Source organism: Crocodylus siamensis, chromosome 2 (assembly GCF_052110815.1).
Source record: "Crocodylus siamensis isolate JL-2025a chromosome 2, ASM5211081v1, whole genome shotgun sequence".
NCBI classification, from domain to species: Eukaryota; Metazoa; Chordata; order Crocodylia; family Crocodylidae; genus Crocodylus; species Crocodylus siamensis.
This window is the reverse complement of record NC_143396.1, coordinates 47,707,887-47,724,480: the sequence shown is the minus strand read 5'-3', so window position 1 is coordinate 47,724,480 and position 16,594 is coordinate 47,707,887. Positions and strand designations below refer to the sequence as shown.

General features: G+C 40.2%; 1 protein-coding gene across 1 annotated transcript in view; it reads right to left on the bottom strand.

Annotated features, from left to right (window-relative positions):
* Positions 1–16,594, bottom strand: part of WDR19 (WD repeat domain 19) — a 97,338-nt gene that overhangs the window by 12,152 nt on the left and 68,592 nt on the right. Inside the window, exons 26-30 of the mRNA XM_090035768.1 lie at positions 13,687–13,811; positions 12,086–12,198; positions 9,318–9,386; positions 7,025–7,102; positions 683–779 (exon numbers count right to left, since the gene is read on the bottom strand). Of these exons, the coding sequence (XP_089891894.1) occupies positions 683–779; positions 7,025–7,102; positions 9,318–9,386; positions 12,086–12,198; positions 13,687–13,811 (482 nt within the window). The remainder of the gene's footprint in view (positions 1–682; positions 780–7,024; positions 7,103–9,317; positions 9,387–12,085; positions 12,199–13,686; positions 13,812–16,594) is intronic.

Sequence of the window (16,594 nt, the reverse complement as noted above, 5' to 3'; positions counted from 1 at the left end):
CATGCCCCTGTGTAGAAGTACAACAGTGACATGTGTGCCAAGGAAAAACTCCCACAAGGGTTCCCCTCTGTATTTACAGCTCATGCCAATAGCCATGCAAATACAGAGCGGGGATAGTCTATGGGGGTTGTTTTGACTGCTGCACGGACTGTCTATTTCCAGCCTCAGAAAACAAGTAATACCTGTCTCTTGGCTGTCTACTCGTTTAACAGCACATGACTTATTAACATGTATAATTCCCATTGAAATCAATGAGACTTTCTGTTTGTATGTTTTAAAGACTTCCCTAAATTAGAAACTGTCTACCAACGGCTGCCATTAAAAGAAAAACCTCCACTATGGAGAAAAATAAAGTTCTAGGCAGTCTCCACAAATAAATCTATGGAGAATGAAGAAAAAGAAATGCAGAGTCTATCCAAGATTCCCCCCCCCCAAGTCTGTCACTTTGCAAAGTGCACCAAAGTCCCCCATGAGGGCAATGTCACACTTAGAAATAAAAATCTAGATCGTAGGAATTTTTTTTCTGCACATAAGGCAGTCTTTCTAGTGCTAATTTATACTGTTCTGTGAGCACAATCCTTTTAAGCAATAGTATCCAAAGCAATTGAGGGATGGCAAGTGAAAGCTGTTTTCACACCAGTACAAACTTAACCAGGCCAAAATGAGAGAGTGATTTACTTACCTGCCGATTGCTCCTCCCTGGCAATTATTATGGCAGTCCGGGCAGCTTCTCTGTATTGCTTTAGTGCCATGTACAAGCGGAATAGATACCTGGCATCCTTAATTAGAATGATACAAAATAATTCTGCTGATGAAATCTGTAGTGGTATATCACACCCTCTCCCCGTTTCAAGCAAATACTGGAGACAACTCAGATTTGTACTCGCCCATGGATTCTGTGTCTTAGCCATATACCATAGCTTAGCACTCACCGTTCCCACTGCTTTTGGTGCTAGACCATACTAACTTCATACTAAAAGTGTTGGGGAAGCTTTGTCTTAAGAAATAAAAGTCATGTGAAATATGAGAAAATGCCCCTTTCTGAATAATAATAATAAAAAAAAAAAACGAAGAGAAAATGTTGAAGTTAGTCTTTGTTATAAGGGAAAGCAACAAGATCTTCTAAAGAATCATTTCAGGAAAAAGAAATGGGATACTCTCAGAAATGCAAGTCTTGAAAGACCAATTATGATCAGCTAGCCAGATCCTCTACACAGAATGGGGAGGGCAGGTGGCCTAGAACAGAGATTCTCAACTTGTGGGTTGCATATGAAAGGCTCATGAACAAACTTAAAAAATGGATTCTCGTTTAAAGGAGAAAAATGTGGGAAGCTGCAGGTTTTCCTTTGCAAGCTGGCAAAGTTCCAGTCTGCCAGAGGCTGCTTGGGGCTGGGGGAAGGGTAAGAGGGTGATCAGGCAGGGGGTGCCACATGTACACGAACCCTGCCCATTCCCACTTGGGGCAGCAAAACTGTGTGCACTGGCCAGGGCCAGTGGGCACAGGTGACAGCTCAGTGCAGACTGCCCCGTGTGGGAGCAGGTAGGGCTTGGACCCATGCAGAGCACTGCAGGGGCAGCCATGGGCCAGATCCCATCAACTGTTGGGTGCCTTCTGCGGGCTGGTTCCAATCAGTTGGTGGGCTGGATCTGGCCTGCGGGCCATGTTTTACCTTCCCCTGCTCCAAGGTAACACCCTGCTCAGTCTTCTGCCTTACTGTAGAAGATAAGTGGTAGAGACATGTAGCTTGAGATGTCAACCCCTTGGCACGAGTAAATCTAGGAAATCCCACCAAGAATGGACTAAGGGTAAAGAAGCAAAGTATACAAGACAGATTAAGGTTGGCTATCTTGGGTTTTGAATATTTCAAATGTTTGTAACTAACTACTCTCAGTGCACTCATTTATTAATGCTGTAGTACTGCAGTCTAACAGCTAGTCTTTTTTAATGTTTGCTTAAAGCAACTGCATATCTGCTACTGACCTTTGGATTCAACTAAGGAATTTTAGCTGAGCTACTGACATGGTCAGTTCAATCTCCAGTGTCACAGAAAAGCATTCTAGCCACTAGGCTATAGGCTGCAGCACTGCCCAGAACACTCTCTACCCACCCTCCTCTTTGAGCTGGCCTACTGAACAGGCAGGAGGCAAATGGAGGGTGTTACAGCTGAAACTGAACTAGGGGGGCAGAAACTGTCCCAATGCTGTTTATTCAAATGAATGTTATCCCAATGCTGTTTATTCAGCTTCAAGGTGGCGGAGGAGGACTAGCATCTGGCTCTCTCTTTGGGCAAGTGACCTAAATGCTAGGCTAGCGTGTGCATGGTGTTTTATTGCCAGCATGTGGAGGAACACCTCCATGACTGGGATTAAGTTTTCAAAAATGAGTGACAAAAATTGCCCTTATGTGGCTATGTAAGTTCCACTTAAACACATGAAAATAAAACAGGGTGTAGCCCTATAATTCTTCAGTGGAAGGAGGAGACACATGAGTAAGTCATGACAGAAGTAATCAAAATAGAGAAACTTGTATACAGAAAGAAATGTCAGCTGCCTTTCTTGACACTCTCACTGTACAGAATAAAAGGACATTTAACGGACACTGAAAATCAAAAAATGTAAAGCTAATGATAGGAAATACTATTTTGATATAACGTATGGAACTCAGTGCCATAGTCAAACAAGGATTAGATATTTTTCTGGATAAATTTTCCACAGCTATGTCAGATAGAACATGTGAGTTTAGAAGGGATAGAAACCTTCACGTATCAGGATTCAAACAAATCACTAAATGATTGGCATTAGGAAGAAAAGTCCCTAATTATCAGGTTAATACGTAACTGTCCACTATAGCATTTCTTACAACTTCCTCCATTACACTGCCTACCAACTGTCAGAAACCGGATGCACGTGTAGATGACCAGTTTTCTGAGGTGGTATGGCATCCCGTCTCTCTCAAACTGCGTTGCAATCATTTAGCTCTCTAAATGATCAAAATTGTGGCTACAAATAGCTGAAGATGCACAAAAAGCCTTTAAAAATACAGACCATTGTGTGTTAATTTAATGTTATGAGCTTTTAGATTGGCTTTCTAAAAAAACGTTAGGAAAAACAGCTCTAAATAAACCTCTCAAAGCACCGGGAAAGGCAGTTTTACTATATGATAGATGGTTGCTGTTTTTAGCTGAATAGAACTTGCATGTCAGGTTGACTTGTTTTAAAAATTGAAAACATTTTCCATTTATAGAAAACACAAACAAAAACAGCAGAAGCTTGCTAATTAGCACCCATTGAGAAATCCATTAGAGAAAGAAGATTATATTAAATGAGGATACTGGATAATTTGAGTCTCGCTTCTGAGGGTAACCATCCAATACATAGCTGTCTAACTTCTGAGTGGCCAGAGGCCACATGCACATTAAAAATAACTCTTGCACATTAAAATGAAAATCACAGTTTATACTGTATTTAGTATTATAATATATTAGAACAGAACTATGGTGTAAGCAACATTTTTTATAGTAGCCAAGTCTTAATAATATAACACCTCACAACACCCCTTTTAATTGTTTACTGAAAGACTTGAGAGAATTGTCTAGTTTGAAAATCATCAGCGAGAGGATTAGCACGTTTCTGCTACTTCAATTTCAGTCTTGCTTTCAGTGATATGACAATATTTCCAAAAAGCTATTCTAAAGAAATGTGGCTCAGAATGGCTGAGAAGTTCATATAGGCATTCGCTTCCATACTGTAGTGAAAGTAAAACTTAGCTGTTTTTATTTTAAAAGTAGTAACTATGATTTGATAAAGTAAAATGATGTTACTCACTGAGAGAGACTATGGCAGATGGTGTAAAGCATTCAAAAAGAACAAGAGAGCTTTAAAATGAGGAAAAGAATGCCCTTCATTCATATGCAAATCAATGTTAAACATGGCAATGAGTGCATTTATATAAAGTGGTACTATGGTTTCTAAAGCACCTTCCTAACTATTTCCTAAGCTTTTTCATAGTGCAGTCACATCCCATTACCCACCTATACCCTACCCAGAATGCCTGGCTGTAATGTATATAAAGGACAGAATGTGACAGATGTAACTGTTCATCTCCGTCTATCTTTTGTATCCAGGAGGATTTATTTCCTCTCAGGGCAGAGAAATTTTGGTTTCTATCAGATTTCCCATTACATTCCTTACAGCTCTTATCTCTTCAGGTCTCTGCGGCTTGATTCTGTTCTCTTCTGCATCCGCTCCCTTCAGAATTTTGACGTCATTGAGAGTAGATGACATCAAAACAGTCCAACAAAAGACAGAGATAATGCAGCTGCTCAAGGTGCACAGAGATGCTTTTACTCAGTTAAAAATGGTTAGCTGAATCTGGCGCAGCGAACAGCCAAAGTTCCCTAGCCTCACTTCAGCTGCAAACTGCAGGCCAACGGGAGAAGGGAGCATAGGCACCAACTTATTTTTGCCAAGGGGGCCTAAGATGCTGGACATGTAGAAAGTTTTATGCATTTCAGAAGACAGCCCTCTTCCTGAGGGGGGCCAGGGTCCCCAGGTCCCCATGTACTTGGCATCTCTGGAAGGAAGAGCAGCCCTTTGCCACAACTGCATGCTGTCTGTATGATTGCCTAACCATCCTCATAACAAAGAGCAGAATTTGTGACTGAGCTTACAGCGCTATGTAACTTACACTGAGGAAGCCCTAAAGGATCTTGCTACTGCTGCTGCAGGTGTGCGAGAACGTGTTCCCTGTAGCTCAGGCACGGAGAGGCCCAGGGAACTGGAATGGCCCAATCCTGCCTGCTTTTGATGGCTCTGAAAAAGACCTCTTTGCCATGCTCCATTTCAGAACCCAGTACAGTAATACAGAAGGTGGACATGCTCTTTGCAGTGAACATTTTAACTTTAATTGTACGTAACACCACAAGGAACAAATAAAATTCATCTCAGATGTGACAGTGCAAGCCTGAACTACATTTTGTTCAAGTAGTGGGTGGTACACATCCAGATAGGAATACGCTTGAGCAGATAATGATTGTATAGATTAAAAAAAGAGGATTTTACTTTTGAAAGAACAGTAATTTGTCTTCTCTTGCCCCTTAAGCATAAAGGATATTACATTTTCTACCCATGCATTTACAAATATGACTGTACACATTGCAAACCAAGCATGTAAATGGAGTAACAAAAGAAACAGATTTCATAAGAGGAAAGTTAGAATAATCTAGCACCTAATGGCAGCCGTTCTCAGTGCATGTCTCACTGCTTTAAGTCAGCAAAGTAAAAGTAGCAACCGTCTAAGAAGGGGCAGGTGCCCTCTCTAAAAGTGACTTAAAGGCTCCAAAAGAAGCCCTATTTGATCCCTTTTGTATGAAGGATGTTGGCTGTAATGGGGGGCATAGAATCATAGGACTGGAAGGTATCTCAAGGGTCATTTAAGTCCAACCCCCTGAACAAATACAGAATGTGCTGTTCTTAACTATTCCAAAAAGATGTCTCTTGAAAATCTCCAAAGCAGGAGATTCCACAACTTCCCTAGGCAGCTTGTTCCATTGTCCTACTGCTATTGTGGTTAGCAAGTGTTTTTTTTTTTTTTAATGTAATCTAAAATATGGTGTGGTTTAGCTTAAATCAAATGCTTCATGTCCTTCCCACTGTGGCAAGGGAACAACTGTTCTCCCTTTTTTTACAGCAGCCTTTCGAATATTTGAAACTGCTATTAGGTCCCTACCTTAATTTTCATTTCTCAAGCCTAGACATACTTAGTTCTCTCAACTTTTTCATGTACAGTTTTCATTCCAAACCCTTTATTATCTTTGTCATTTGCTGCTTGATCCTGTTCAATTTTCTCTACATAATTTGAAAATGCAGGGCCCAGAACCGCAGACAATGCTCCAGGGAAGGCCTAACTGCTGCGTGTCATACTATCATCTCTTGTGCCTTGCATACAGCATTTCTGTTAATGTAGCCTAAAACTGTATTTGCATTTTTTGTGATTGTCACCTTATTGACAGACCTTCTAGTCTGTGATCCACTATCATTTCCAGATTCTTCTTGACAAAGTCACTGCTTAGTCTACTACCTGCTATTCTGTATTTGTGTGTCTAGTTTTTCTTCCCCTAAGTGTACAACATTAGTCTTTGCTCAATTTTATTTGGTTTATTTCATTACAATTCTTTTAATTTATCAAGAGCCTTTTGAATTCTAATCCTATCCTCCAAAATGTTTGCAACCTTCCCTAGTTTTGCATCATCTGCATTTCTTGTCAGCTTCTCTAAAAAACATGAAAGAAAGGTCCACAAGGATCTAGAAGGGAACTTCCCATTAGTCACAATAACAATAAACATCTATATGATTTTATATTCTTAATGTTAAATAATTAACACTTCTCTACAGAAAGTATGCTATTAAAACTCTTCCTAGTTGTTTGCTTTTCTTTGGTTTTCTTTTCATCTTAGTTACTTGAAGTGACACCACACACATCACATGTAGAACTGTACATTCTAGCACAGCTAGCTACCTTATATAAGATGAAGTACAATCTGTGGAACCCGAACCTGTACCTGCAGGTGGAAGGGACTCTTAAATAAATCATGTCAAATTTTAAGTTGCGTAATCCTATATAATGAAGTAAAAAAAAAATAAAGGGACAGATGTTTTAAAGCAGCTCAGTTCCCATTTAGGCAGTTAAATCAAATACCAAGATTCTCAAATTATGTCACTGGCAAGCAGCTTCCAGTGTTCCACATCTCAGAGATGCTTAGTGCTAAGCGCTTTTGTGGATGTGCTCATTAATTTATGTTCCTAACATAAGCAGAAGCCAAGCTATTCTGAAAATCTGGCTTCAAAGTGCATGTGCTGAGTTCTTTAGAAAAATCTGTTCAGCACTATATTTCTATCTACTGAAAGCTACAAAAAACAAACCATACCAAACCAAATCAGTAAAACCCTGCTAAATCCTCAAAACCCCAAATATGTCATCCTGTAGCAGAAATTTGAGAAAATATTAGAATGACAAATGTAGTACCTTGGGCATGCCATCACTCTCCCCTATAAGGTAATCTATCAGTTGGTTGGTCAGAGCTTCATCTTTTGCCTGCCCCACCTATTAAATGAAGACAAAGGAAAAATGTCAGCGCATAATACATGAAATATGGGGGAAAGGAATTAGATTTCCTCATATAAAAAATTGAATTTAAGTATATTTAAAAATGTGTCATCAGTCATGTGTTTTAACTGTATTAAACTGGGTAACACATTGGGTTGACTGACTTCTGTTTGATATGCCATATTTCATGTTTCAATATCTAAACACATTATGAACGTCCTTAATCAATAATGTGACATGGTTTATAACTGCATCTACTATATTCTAATTATGAACACAATCTATCATGTGAAACTGTAGAATCAAATCTCAGCGGTGGGGGCTGCCCTTGCCTCCATAGGAACAGATAAGGTATGGGGCAGAGCAGTCAGTGGAAAGAGCCAGGGAACAGTAGGGTTAGATCCTGACCCTGCAGCTCTTACCTGGCGCCAGCTAGACCAGTGGTTCTCAAGGCTCCCTCTATATCTTTTCTCAGTTTAAATTCTAGCTTAGTGACTCTCAACTGGCATGCATGAAATTTAGAAAAGTTATGGAAGGGGCACCTTAAGGCTAAAAATGTTGAGAACCATTGCACTAGGGCTAAAAATGTTGATAACTGTCACTATGGTAGAGGCACTGAGTTCTTGAAAAGAGGCTAAATCATTGGTTCTCAAATGGGGTACAGACCCTTTCAGGGGTGCTGTGGCAGCCAGATGGAAATGTTCCACATGCCTTATCATAGACTCACAGAAATAGGATCAGAAGGGACCTTGTAGATCTTCAAGTCTGACCCCCTGCCTGGGCGGGAGAAAAAACTGGGCTCAAATGAGTCCAGCCTGGTAGGCATCAAGCCTCTTCTGAAAGATCCCCAGGGTAGAAGCCAGCACCACTTCTCTTGGAAGTTGGTTCCAGCTCCTAGCCACCCTGTAGTTCTTGCAGATGTCTAACCTAAACCTACTCTCCAATAATTTGTGTCCATTGTTTCTTGTCATGCCAGGGGGCACTAGGGGAAAGTGTCTCCCCCAAACCCTTCTGGTTCCCCCTAGTGAGTTTATAGACAGTCACCAGGTACCCCCTCAGCCTTCTCTTGTGAAGGCTGAACAGGTTCAGGTCCCGCAGTCTTTCAATGTAGGGTCTGCCCTGTTGTCCCCGGATCAGGCAGGTGGCCCTCCTCTGGACCCTCTCAATGTTGTCCACATCCCTCCTGAAATGGGGCGCACAGAACTGGACGCAGTACTCCAGCTGTGGCCTGACCAGCACCACATAGAGGGGGAAGATCACCTCCCTGGCTCTACTCGAGATGCACCTGTGGATGCACGACAAGGTCCGGTTAGCCCTGCCAACTGTGACCTCGCGTTGTCGGCCCATGTTCATCTTGGAATCAATAATGACTCCAAGATCCCTTACTGCCTCTGTGCTCTCAAGAAGGGAGTTTCCCATTCTATAAGTGTGCTGCTGGTTTCTACTGCCCAAGTGCATCACCCTGCACTTGTCAGTATTGAAATGCATCCTGTTTATGTTAGCTCACTCCTGTAACCTATCCAGATCTTGCTGCAATCTCTCCCTCCCTACTAGCGTGCTCACCTCACCCCAAATTTTGGTATCATCAGCGAATTTAAACAGATTGCATTTCACCCCGTCGTCCAAATCGCTGATGAAGAAATTGAACAGCGCAGGCCCAAGGACTGAGCCCTGGGGGACTCCGCTGCCCACTTCCCCCCAGGTTGAATATGACCTGTTCACCACCACCCTCTGAGTATGACCCTTGAGCCAATCTGCACTCCATCTGACTTATGTATATCTAGATCAGGAAGGGCTGCATTTGCTTTTGCCTGCATTCAGATTATGTAATAAAACTAAAGCAGACAGAAGTACCGAGTCCTGCTGCAGCCCTTCCCTGTTAACCCCCCTTTTCCCCCTCCCCCCATGATCTTGCAAACTGCACTATATGCTTTTGTTTCTGGGAGAAGTGTGAGGCAGGGTCCGGACTAAGAAGAGCTGCAGCAAGAGCAGGTGCTCCTGCCTGCTTTAGGCTTATCTAGCAGTGCATGAGACACGAACGGTAGTTCCACTTGGTGGTGGTAGCATACCCTAGTGTTAAGAAGCAGACACAGCAAAATAGTGGTTCTCAACTGGGATGACACCAAATAAAAAAAAAGTTATGGAGAAATGCCCTGAATCTAAAAAGGCTGAGACTCACTGGGCTAAATATTCAATTTCTGAGGTTTCTTACTGTTTCAATTGCCATTTCTATAGCCATATTATCTTCTGTGCTTGGGCTTTTCAGAAAATGCTTTAGTGCCTGTAACAAAATAGAAATATAGAATTATAATTGAGATAAACGATATGATATTTCAAGAGGCGTAATTCAGAAGCTGTTTACCGTGGGGGGCAGGCAGCAACAGCTGGGTCAGCAGCTGCTGATGCTCTTGTGGCCCCTATCAGTTGATGACTAGGGCTGGTGCCCTGATCATCCTCCCCTGCTTACACTACTGGGTATTTGCAATTTTGTCCATGAGAAATTAGATTTTTAAATCACCTGGTTTCTATCATTAGACATAACAGCTGAACGTGGATTTCTGCATAATCTATACAAGATTCTGCGTTCATAAAGGTTTAGGGCCAGATCCAAAAAAGAAAAGGACTTAGGTTCCTAGGATTGCCCAAACTGCAATCCTGAAAATCCCCACTAAATTGCTGCTTAAACTGTATGGATGACTTGCTTTTACTTTAAACTCCCCACACAGCTACTGTATAGTTGTGTCTTTGGACATGTCATGTCCTGAATTTCCAAATTTTGACAGGGGTGAGCACGTTGGCTCCTAGCTCTGGCTCAAACCAAAATGAGATCCAGAAACTAGGCATTCCTTAGTCTAAATCCTCCAAGAAGTCTAATCCAGTAGGTTTTCTTAGGCTCAGGCTCTTCAAAACATGCAGTTGTAGTATCTACTTTCTTTTCAAACATACCTGGGAGGATGCCAATGCATCACCATTTATACAGTGGCTTAGTGGTTAGTACAACTTTCCTGGGAAGTGAGTGGGGTTTTTTGCCCCCCTCAGCCTGATCCTCAAGTCCACATCTCAGAGAAGTGCCTTAATCATCAGGCTGAAGGCTAACTGGGAAGAGGGAGGTAGAAGAAAACACTCTCCAATCCTACTGCTAAAGCTATTGCACTGTAGTAAAGAATTTAAAATTCACTGGATGAGAGAGCAGCTGAAGTCTGTAGCCTAGCAGTTAGGGTATTCACCTTCACAAAATTCTTACTGGATGGTGCTGGTCCTTGCTTCTAGGATGTTTTACTGTTTTTTAGGATACCTTATTTTCTAACATACAACATGCCCCAGAATATAATACAGACCTTGTTTTTGAAAGGCAGCATGAAGTAAAAAAATATTTTTTCCAGAGTTGTGGCTACATAGAGCAGGGACAGATCCTAGACTTCAGCTGAGGGAATCACCCTCCCTTTACTGCTTAACTAAACTGAAATCCTGCTTAACTGCTCCTGAAGACCAGTCTCTGTGGGTGGGCTTTAATTCTGAAAAGAGCTATAGGTCTCCAAGGCTATGAAACAAGAGGAGAGAGAGATCAGGAGCAGCCAGAAAAAAGCAAAATAGCCATATGAAAGGTTACCTTGATTAGTGGAATGTTAAGACCACAGAAAAGGAGAGAAGTTTGAGGAACAATGAGCCATTAAGTCAACTCACTCACTGAGTTGCCTGAATAGTAATGCAACAGCTGCTACACTGTGAAGCAAAAAATCAAGGCAGGGTGCTTTTATCTCAGGCAGAAAATCAAGCCCCCCACTTAACATATACATCCCAAATTTGGGGGGCTGATTTTGGGAGAAAAGGTGCATGTTGTAGGTGAAAAAATACAGTACTCTTCTAGGAAGGAGAAAAGGTGTTTTTGAAACTCCTCAGGTAGAATTGGAAACTGAATATCCAAGTCTTTTCCTTTTTGGGCAAGTGATCCAGCTATACATGTTTTATATAAAACTGCCCTAATAGCCTCACTCTCTTCCCATTACTCTGTCTAGCTCCTCTTCTAGCTTCTGGTGCTGGATTGTTATAATCTACAAAGTATAAACATACTCTGCTTTTTTCCCCCAGCAGTTTATTGGTAGCAGGGGCTACATGTGCATTCTGGTGTGGTCACCCTTACTGGCCATTTCCACCCTGTTTGAATCAATATATTATACTTTAGGTTTATAAGAAACTGTTTAAAGGCTTTCATCATGTGCTCAACATTATATACCTTTATGCCATTAATGTATATTTCTTTATCCTTCCCATGTGTTGGGAATTATTTAGTTTTTCTTCTCCTCAGTTTTTCTTTTTAGCAGCACAGAACAATTTCATGGCACAACTATTCCCAGCTCATACAATCAGCAATGAGTTTAGGAACTGTTTTTAAAGGCATTACAAAGTGGGAGCAATGGTCAGTGCAGAATGCTCCCTTACCAGCCCACTAAAAGCAATGGTCACCTAATGATGCCATTGACAGCATTTCATAACTGCAGCACTCAGCGGGTTTATAAAGCCAATAGGATACTTAATAATAATCAACTGACTGATTCTATTTATATTGCAGGCAATGAGAAATGTGCTGATATGCATACTCTTTCCTATAATAATATTATGTTGTAGTTTGCTACCATATTGCGTAGATTAATGAGTATTTTTATATCCAAGTATTCATTGGACATGCAAATAAATTATAAGCGCGTTCTAATTATATATTCATGTAATTCTTAGAGGAATATGTGTTTGAAGCTTCTAGTGCTGTAAATAAGAGTTACCACTGAGTGCACATCTAGCACACAATATTTATTTTTTTTTACCCACTGGAAAAACATTCAGTTTTATTTTAAGTCATATTTTCTGCTATTAGACAGAAGCTAAAAAGGCTCTCTTTTTTTCTAATCTGTAGGAAGCCTATGTTTTGCACAATTGTTTCTAGAGACATTTAAAAACTTGCAGTTTTACTATTTAAATACTAACCCGTGAATACTGACCACACAGCAAAAAGAACTTTCCTGCCTGGAAATGCTTCTTTTCTCCCTCAAAGTATAGTGCAATACTTTGATAGTCTTCATTGGTAGTGTTCTCAGAGCCTGCAACAAATGGATAATTGGAGTAACAGAATTTTTATTGTGAAACCAGGTTTCTAGAGTCTATGAAATACAATTTTAGCTTTTAGTACTGTAGCAGGCTGCAAGGCCCAGGAGCTGCAGCCCAGCAACAGGTAGACAGAAGTGACTGGTCAGCTGGTAAGGAGAACTGACTGGCCAAAGGAAGTTAAACAGGTGCCTGGAAGGGAAGCTAGGGGAGGGAGAAGGAGAGAGAGGGCAGACTGACTGAAGGATGAGCACCATGCCAGAGCTGCCTCTCTCTCAGGATCTGGGAAAAGACCCAGAGGTTTGGTGTATGTTTGCTGTATACCTGTACTCATTTTGTTACTGTGGAGACATGTTTGTTTATTTGAATTAGAAGACTTGGTTTGTTTCCACCAGAGACGAGGTCTCCAGGTATGCAATAAAGGGACTGGTTTTAATAAGAAAAGGGCTCCTGAGTCTGCCTGAGGGAGCATCACCCCCTACAGTGTGCTCAAACGAAGAAGGTCCAGTTGAACTTCCGACTAGATGCATTTTGTACAGTTCCCAGTTCCTTAATCTTTGATTAAGAACCGATGACTTTGTGAAGCAGCTCATACTAACATTATGGTATAAAACTTACTAAGTACCTTTATCCTTTAACAGAACACAGTAAACCAGAGGCATAACCATGAACTAATTCCAGGAGTTATTCCACTCCCTTGTGGAAACAATAAAACAGAACACCTAACAATAATAATCAAAGAGATTATTATCTGCAGTGCTGAAGTACTTAATGTATGAGTATGGCCACACTACAGTGTAGTGTGAAGATAACTAACTAACTGGACAGGCTTGGGTACTGGAAGCCATCCATCCTCAACATGTGTGTTAAATCTACCTTGCACACCAGGACCAATTATGCTAGGCAGTGGACAAATACAGATCTAAGAAATGGCTTTACAAATCCAAGACAACAGTCACAGCACAGACAGCTTAATTGTTATCAAGGTTATTTGTTTGTTTGTTTTTATAGTTATCTGATAAAGGAGGTTTCTAGGGATATACATGATGGAAGATATGTATGAAATAATTTAGCAGGTGTTTGGGGGAGGGATGGGGGTAAGTGTTCCCAAGTATGTGGAGCACTATATGGCAGCAAGAACAAACAAAATAAAATATTTGGAAATACAACAAGTGGCCAGTGGTAGAGGATGGTGCTATAGGCTAACGGGAGTGGATGGATGAGAGAGCCCATCACAGACAAGACCCAGACATAGCTTGGACATGAGGACCTAGAGAACAGTCCAAGTCAAAATGATGCCCAGGTTATGGGTTGCAGACACAGTTCCTAAATACCATCATCCTCCTTCCTGAGAATAGAAGATAAGGATCTGGGGATGTGAAGATGTCTAGTTTAACACTATTACTACAAATTTCTCTAAGCTATACATCATAAATAGGCTATAAATTATTGAAAACTGAAAATTATGAAACCAGAATACTCACTGATGATGTCAGCATAAATTTCCATCTTGTTGTGCTGCTGAGCCAGTGTGAAAGCTTCATTATTGCACTTTGACATGACCAGAAACTGGATGGCAGAACCATAGTCACCCAGCTGCAGAAAGAATCTAAAACAGAACAAATCAGTGCTTTTGTTGAACCATATGCGAACACTTCAAATGTTTTCCAGAGAAAATATGCCCTGTGCAACAGATGTGTGGATTTAAATTTTTTTTTAACAACTCATCTATTTAAATTAATGATTTTTTAAAAAGAAAGTTATTCTAAATTAAAATTGAAACGTAGAACCTCCATTATGACCTAAACTTGTTATGATATGATTTAAATTAAATTAAAAAAATTCAAGAAATACATATTTGCTGTCCAAGATCTAAAAAGAAAAACAAAACCAAAAAACCTCAAGCCACTTAGGGTAAATCAATAGCTAAATAAGCACACGGAGCCAATGATAAACAGCTGTTACCCTTTTGTAGTTGTAAAGGGATCTATTTATTCAGTTTAGTTCAGTTCAATAATAATTAAATCAAAGATGAGAAACCAATTTGGACTTGAAAAAGCAAAAGCCTATTTTATTTTCCAATTTACAAACAAAAATATGCAACAGGCTGAGTTCTGTTTGTTTTAAAACCTTGAATATCATGTTGACCATTAATAATAATTTCAGTTCACTTTTATTTAACAAAATCAGTTAAAGGGAAAGCATGTTATAGCTTTTTATCCATCATATTTAACTAATAAATAATTTCAAAATTCTTTTTTTTGCATTTTTAACTGAATAGCAATTTCCATCCAAAAGCAACTTGACATAAATGATGAATTCAAAAAATCAGTCATTTAGTAAATAACATAATTACTGTTTTCTAACAAAATAGAAAAATTAAGAATCTGAATAAATACGTTAAGCTTTATAACTGTAAATGAGTGTTTAATGTACCCTCTCAGTTAGCAAAAAGAAACATCATATTTAGAGTAAATGAAATATACAGTTGCAGATCATTATCATTTTTTAGCAAAATTACTAAGATATACAAGTGTAAAACAAGATCAGAAATTATGATTTCAATACAATTTTCTTGCTTGCTGATTTAAATCATGATTTTGATTATTCAAATCACTGTGTTTTAAATAAATTAATTCTGTACTGAGGGACTATATATTTATTTTTCTAAACATTCCAGAAGGCTGCTCTTAGCCTACCTATAAACTTAGATGGTGAAATACACATGCACATTATATCAAATTAGTTTCTGGACAGTACTATGGAATAGAAGAATTTTCTATTTTAAGCCTTCTTGATTGAAGATGCCTAAAGAATTATTGCCATTGGGGTCATTTCTTTCTGTTTATCTAGGTCTAGAAAGTTTTGTGAGAGTTTGATGCTTTTAGCTTTGAAAAATTTTAGAGATTCAAATGTAAAAAGTGTTTTTCAGGGTTTGTTTGTTTGTTTTATTTAAAATGCTTCCAAAACTTTTTTTGTCATTGATTCTTAGCGAAGACTACTGCCTGAGAGCATTTGTCCACTGCTGTTTCTTCTATTTTAAAAACAAGCGATGTTCCAGATTATACCTATTTAAACAAATGTAGTTAAATCAACTGAATGGATTTTGATTACTTTTGATTGAGTTTCTACACTTTTACACACAATTAAACGTGAGTGACGGATAACTTTTGTTCTACTTGAGCAGACCCAAACTATCCCTGGAAGATGTGGTGGTAAAATGCAGGTCTCAACAGAGATCAATGGTTAGAGCTCAGTAGCAATCACATCCCCATGGTAGTCACCAGAGGAAGGTTCTGGGGACTACTGGATCCACAGAAACACACACTTGTGGTTCCCATAGCACTCCTCTTGGTCTGTCTTCCAAGGAAACTTCCACACTGGCCTCACACTCACTGCTGTAGTACCTAGATCCATTAAATACAGACGGTACAAATACAATCCATTTGGCGGCTCAACTGCTGAACATGTTGTGCAGCCCTTTACTAGGCTTACATGGTGCAGGTAGACGTAGACGTGCACTGTTGTTCAGCAGCGCAGGTGAATGTCACCTGTCAGTATGCAAATTGAACCTAACTGACTAGCACTAGCTAAGGTCCTTCAGAAAGCTCCCGATATTTTAATGTGAGCACTTTTGAGGCTTAAACAAACACATAAAAAGCCCTTAGCAAGCACTTAAACCTTTCCTTACCAGAAGCTCAAATGAAAGATTGTACTACACTATGAAAGATTGTACTACATTCTTGGTTATTACAAATCTTTACCAATGCTCCTGTTATGTTGTGGGTGATCCATAAATAGGATTGGTTTAAATCATGGGCCCAGCCCATGGTATGGCAGCTTCTTTAATCTTAGAGTTCCCCTCGTGTGCCCCCACTCCCCACCCCCCACTGCTGATTGGTGGAAGGAGTCCTCAGCCCTGCCACTTGCCCCTGATGGCCAGGAAGCAAAAACCATAGCATATGTAAAACATGTTTTTTGCCTCCTGGCCATCAAGAGCAAGTGGCAAGCAGTGGGACTGACAGACCCGTCTGCCAATCAGGTAGGTGGGGAGGGGGATGGGGAAGGAGAAATACATGGGGGGAACTCCAAGATTAAAGGAGGTTCTGTGCTGCAAGCTGTTCACAATTTGAACCAGACCCTACCTTAAATGAATGTGCGCGCGCGCGCGCGCACACACACACACACACACACACAACCTATAATACTATCAATCGCTACTACAAGGTAATATAGTAACAAAACATAAGGATAACAGAAGTGACAAAGTGACTGAGGGGACTATGCCTAATATCAAGGGTGTCAAACAAATGGCCTGTGGGCCAGATGCTGTCGGTAGAGCTGCTCTATCCAGCCTGTTGGGCTAGCAACTGGAAGTGTTGGGGGGGAGCA